The sequence below is a fragment of the Mus pahari genome, chromosome X (genome assembly GCF_900095145.1).
Source record: "Mus pahari chromosome X, PAHARI_EIJ_v1.1, whole genome shotgun sequence".
NCBI classification, from domain to species: domain Eukaryota; kingdom Metazoa; phylum Chordata; class Mammalia; order Rodentia; family Muridae; genus Mus; species Mus pahari.
In genome coordinates this window covers 2,868,739-2,874,892 of record NC_034613.1, presented here as the reverse complement: position 1 = coordinate 2,874,892, position 6,154 = coordinate 2,868,739, and the positions used below count along the sequence as shown (strand labels likewise).

Here is a 6,154-nt window from a genome sequence, read left to right as displayed (position 1 = left end):
CAACAGAGCAGAGAGAGCTATACAGCCTCAAACACAGCAGAGCAGAGAGCTATACAGCCTCAAAGACAACAGAGAGAGAGCTATACAGCCTCAAAGCCTGAGCATACAGATATACTTCCTCTAACAAGATTATTCTACCTAAATATCCCCAAATAGTGCAAGCAACTAAGAAACAATATTCTAATGTTGTCAGACTCTCTCCCTTAATTTCTTTAACATTCTTTCAAAGTTTATGTTCATATGTGTAGTGTGCAGTTTATAAAATGATCTATGATAATAGTTTGGCAACACAAGTATTTGGGAGCAAGGTGGCTCAGACTAAGCTATTGATCTCAGATCCAAAGGATTTCAGCAAAGTAACAGCTGGTATTGTGAAGAAGAGGCTGCTCCACGTGCAAGCACACCTCCTGAATTTATCATTATTGTTGCACCACATCAAAAAGAAACCTCTAAGCAAGAATGCAAACCCTGTACTCTCTGTCTAGGCATCCGCAAGTCCCAAATATCCAAACGCAAAGTCACATACATCTTGGCATCCTAGGTTTCTTTCCTTTTTTAAACTTATTTTATTAGATATTTTCTTCATTTACATTTCAAATGCTATCCCAAATGTCCCCTATACCCTCCCCCCACCCTGCTCCCCTGCCCACTCATTCCCACTTCTTGACCCTGATGTTCCCCTGTATGGGGCATATAAAGTTTGCAAGACCAAGAGGCATCTCTTCCCAAGGATGGCTAACTAGGCCATCTTCTGCTATATATGCAGCTAGAGACACGAGCTCTGGGGGTACTGATTAGTTCCACCTATAGGGTTGCAGACCCCTTCAGTTCCTTGGGTAATTTCTCTAGCTCCTCCATTGGGGTCTCTGTGTTCTATCCTATAGAATCCTAGGTTTCTTAATAAACACGTGCGTGCACGCACACACACACACACACACACACACACACACACACACACACACACAGGATTGAAACAGTGAAAATAAGGTAAACAGGAAGAAAAAATGTAAAACAAACATTTACAATATTTAAGTCATTTTTATAACCAATTATGTACCTTAATCTTTAAAATGGTTTGTGTTAACAGACCCCTTGTAGAATCTAGGGTCATGAGAGAGATGGGTAGTTGGCCATGTCTGGGGAGATTATCTTGATCACATCAATGGATTTGGGGAGAGTCATACACTGTAAGTGGCACCATCCTCCAGCTAGAGTGCAGGATTATAAAACTGGAGAAGGGGAACACAACGGTAACATGCAGCATTCACTGATTGCTCTCTGTTTCTTGACTGAAAAGTGTGCCAGTTGCTTTGGCTTGACTTTCCTATCATGAAGGTTTATACACTTGAACTGTGAACTCTAATAAACCCTTTCTCCCTAAGTTTTTATCAGTGTTTTGGGATACCAAGACAATTTTTTAACCTTTTAAGGAAATAGATGAAGAAATAAAACCATTATCACTTTTGCTCTAAAAGAACTTGTGCCAAGGAAGTCACACAAATCAAGGAGAAATGACACTGTTGTAGTCATAAAAAACAGAAGTCATCAAACTGTGTCCTATCTTTATATGACTCACGAGCTAAGAATGTGACAAAGTTCAAACACTTACAAAGCCAGCATATATACTACTCAGGCATATAGTGTCTCTACAGTACATTCATACATCCACTAGATTGATAAATATTAAAATCATGACAAGGAGAGCTCACAGAAATTCCCCTCACAGAAATGTTATTTCCAAAAAGGAAAAAGAAACATGTATCTAAAGCAAACACGCCATGTGAAGATTGATTAATCAGACAAAGAGGTAGGTAGTTATTATATTATTTTCTGATCCTATTTATTAAGACATTACTGATGTTTTGAATTAAAGTCCAAAAGGGTACGTGTAATTAGTAAGTGAATTGACACTATAGACATCCATGTATCGTTATCAGCAAGGCCTCTAGGAAAGAACAACAACAAAACCCCAGAAAATTGGGTGTTGGATCTTGAGATTGTAATCCCAGGATCCTGAAACGCAGAGGCTGGAGAACTGAGGAGCGTTCTGGGTTAGACTGGACTACAAAGTATGATCCTGTCTCCAAAACCTTCCCAAAAAATTCAAAATGAAACAGCAAAAAAACAGACAAATAGACTGTTTTCACAGTAACTTTATGCCTAAGTTAAGAAACTGGAAAAAATGCTAACTCTAAGCACAGTTAAGTGAATTCACAACTAGTTAAGCAATGTTTTCAGGCTCATATGTTTCTAAAGTTGCAGGGCTTTCCATATTGCCCCTTCAAAATATCCAAGTTGTCAACTTTTGGATGAGGACAGATTGATAGCTGGAATAGAGAAGACCTACAAATATCATGAATCAAACTTTTATTTCAGCAATATGTTACCTTGAGAATGAATCCAAGAGAAGGAAATATAACAAGAATGATATCAAGTCTTTCATTTAAATATTTAAATGTACAACTATTTTGGAAAGCAGTGAGGAAGTCACTCAAAAAATGAAAAGAGAACTTCTAGATGACCCACCAATCCCTACTCCTGGTTACATACCCAAAGGAAATAAAATCCGTATGTTAAGTGGTATCTGCTTACCCTGGCTTAAGGCAGCACTATTCAAAAGAGCCAAAAATGAAGGGCAGGGAGAAACAACATAAATGTCTGCTAACTGATAAATACATATATCTATGAATATATATATATAATGGAATTCTACTCAGCTATAAAAAAGGATTAAATCTTGTCATTTGTGGAAAGAGGTGAAACTTTAAGTAGTTATATCAAATGACAAAACCCTTACACTCAAAGTACCAGATGATCTCATTCACATGTAGACTCTAAAACCCCTGACCACACAGTATGAGACAATAGGCTGTGGAGAATAACGGGGTGTGGCAGTGAGGGTGAGTGGCACTGATGTGTTAAAGGATGAGCCCTAAGTTATAATCAGATAGGACTGGTAAATTCTGGCATGCTGTTACACAGCACAGTAATTATATAGATGGTAATATATACTTCCTAAACTAAAAGAGATTGTGTTGAATCATTTGATTATTGTGCCTGGTACCCGCAGAAGTCAGAAGAGGGGGTCAGATAACCTGGAACTAGAGACACAGATGCTTGTAAGACAAGATGGGGAAGCTTGGAACCAAACTTAAGAGCAAGCGTTCTTAACCACTTCAGGCGGTCATTGGAAGAAGCTTTGATAGTTAAGATGGCATTCGAGAGATGACTAAAGGATATAAAGATTTAAATGGAAAGGAAGACAGGCTAGTTGTGAATATATAAAGATAAGTTGAGAAAAGGGAGAGACAATGTAGCATTGCTTGGGTGGAAAAACAGGCTAGTGATTAGAGAAAGCTGGTTTCTGTGCATTTAAAGTGAAAACCCTCTACTCGGTAGTGCTAATTCAGCAGGCATATTACCGTGGGAGGCATTTACGTCTGTCTCTCAATCTCCTCTTGGTCAGGCTTTGTGGAAATATGATCTGTAGCAACTGACAGAATCCTTGGCTAATGGCTAGGCCAAAGAGACGTTACAGGTTTCTATCCTTAAACTGTTTCAGAGCCTTGGATCACCAGAGTAGCCTAATAGGGAAGTAGGAACCATACAGAAGAGAGTCATTTCCGATGCAGCCATGAAAAACCAGGCAACCTCCCACATCCAGCTCTAGTAGCTCATGTGGGTTCACCCTTCAGCCTCCCTCTAAAAGCCTTACAACCAGTGTAAAGGCGTAACACATAAACATATTTTAAAACACACATATTCTCACTCTGTCAGCATTTCAATGTATTTTAGACATTTTACAGATTTGGAAGATCTTTGTATATGTATGTTCTTAGGAGTAAGCATGTAAAAGCCTGAAATTGATGCTATAACTATAATGTGTAAGATTAGGTCATGTAAAGATTATTCATAAAATGCAGTCATTTCTGAAAACAAGCAACACAATAAAGTTGTGTTTGTTCATTTGTGTATATGTCCCCAGAAGCTATAGAATGTGTTTGGCTAATGCAGAGCTCTAGAGTATGACCTGATCATACAGATGGATTTGTCAAATCACCAAAGTTCAAAAGCTGTACTATAAAGCTAGATCTATGTATCCTAGTTTATTCATCCTTCACACGAACGTAGTAGAAATGACACAGAGGGAGGAAATTATTAATCATGATTTCCAACAAACACCTTGAAAATCATTAATTCAAGTACCCTATACTAGCCAGCCTCTACCCATCTATCCAGTTCACTTCTGTAAGAACAACTGCAACTGTGTTCTGGTTAATTCTTATTAAACTCTCCAGTAAAAGAAATCCTTTATTGGCCCCCATCCAGCTTAGTGAACAACTCCACTCACTCTCCCTCTGAAAGCGAAAGCATTCACTTTCCCCCAGACTATGTCGATCTTACATTTGCCTCTGGATGGATTCCATTTCCACAGTGTGTATGCCATGGCTCAATTTATCATCTCTCTTCAGACAACTACTCTCAAATACCACAGGTTAAGACAAAAAAGGTCATGTGGGAGGCATGCCAAGAAAGCAGAATGAAGNTGGGGGAGGCAGAAGAGGGAAAGACATGAGAGCAACAGAAGCATCATTAAGCTGGCTACTAGTCTAGGATACTGCATGCTATTCATGTCTACTGGGGATCCAGAGATTCATCTAACTGGATCCTAGTTATCCATTGGAAGGATATACTCTGAAGCNTNGCCTATTAACTGCCACCTCCCTTAGTTTTGAACTGATCCAATGAATGTTATCTTCCACACACCACCCAGCAATACCCAAGCTACATTCCCTGGCACAGGTAAAAGCCCTGAAAAAGAAAAGAAAGTAGATTCATGAGTTTAACATAAATAAGCAAGTCTTCTCTAATTTGCCGATGTTATACATAATCATACAAAACATACATTTTAAGTTTCTTAGAATTGTTTTCCTAAAAACATACATATTCATGACCAAATGAGCTAGAATTACTCATAACAAATATTTAAGNTTATAAAAAGNCTANATTTATGTTGAAAGAAAATGAATCTTGTTCTGTTGAATTGTTGTAGTCTGTTATTTTGATCAGTATTTCTGAGGTTTTAGAGAACTAAAGACCAAATATTCAGTGTATCTTTTTAAGATCATTTCCAAGTAAGATAGGATACTGAGAATAGGCTGGTAAACCCAANGCCCACACTACAAAGAGGTTCTAGCTTTGGGTCTATAAATGACTACAATGGTTTCTGCCATGCTGTGAAAGCGGTTATGGAGCAAGTGGTGTAAGAATGCACTAGGTGTGCCCATGAAACCGACTAAGTCTGCTGGAAGGACAGAAACTCCTAATTATCCATCACTCTTCTTTATCTCGGGAACCACAAGAAGCTCCTTAAAAGTTACGTGAATGAAGGTATACTAGGAATCTCAAGATGATAAGGCTTATTATTTTTGAGACAGTCACACAGCATAGCTCAGGCTGAGCTGGACTTCTGTCTTTCATACTGGCCTTGAAATTGTGACAATTTTCCTGCTTCACTCAGCCTTCTAAGTGCTAGNAAGATTTCTTACGGGCAGAAAAGATACTGTGTCTGCTCTAAAGTACAGTGGCTCTAGAATGGGAAAAGGGAAGAATGGTAAATGACAAATTTGACCACTATAGAAAACTGTAAANGGTCTATGGAAAAAGAATCTAAAAGAGGAACACAAAAAGGCACTAAAATTTTGCCAAACCTGTTTTAGTCTCTGTGTATGTGTAAACAAAAGAATAAAGAGCCATTTGTGGTANCACAGGTTAACTTAGCAGTGTCTAAACTACTGAGGTACCTGACTTCCCCCTCCTGAGCAACAGTTAAACACCAGTATCTCCTCAGGGATGAGGAGGAGCGTTCATCTTGCTCAACTGCCTATCAGACCTCAGGGAGGGCTCAGGCCTCTTGCTCCCTCCATGAGGAGATAGTGATAGACTACTTGGACAGTTCATGTAGCACAACCACTAAGAGTTGAAAATGGCAAAGCTACCTTACTTTTATTGGGTTTATTAGTAAGACAGTCAAAAGACATATTTGGTGATTTTATTAAAACAAACCTTTCTGAAAAAATGACAGTTTTGAACTGGCTTTCTTTTTGTGAAAATGACAGTTTTGGGGGTAGTAATCTGCTCTTATCATAAAGTG

The 6,154-nt window shown here is 38.6% G+C and overlaps 1 protein-coding gene across 1 annotated transcript in view; it reads right to left on the bottom strand.

Moving 5' to 3' along the window:
• The window catches only part of Xk (X-linked Kx blood group), a 37,215-nt gene that overhangs the window by 14,457 nt on the left and 16,604 nt on the right, over positions 1-6,154 (bottom strand). Inside the window, 1 exon segment of the mRNA XM_021188145.2 lies at positions 4,781-4,812. Within this exon segment, the coding sequence (XP_021043804.1) occupies positions 4,781-4,812 (32 nt within the window).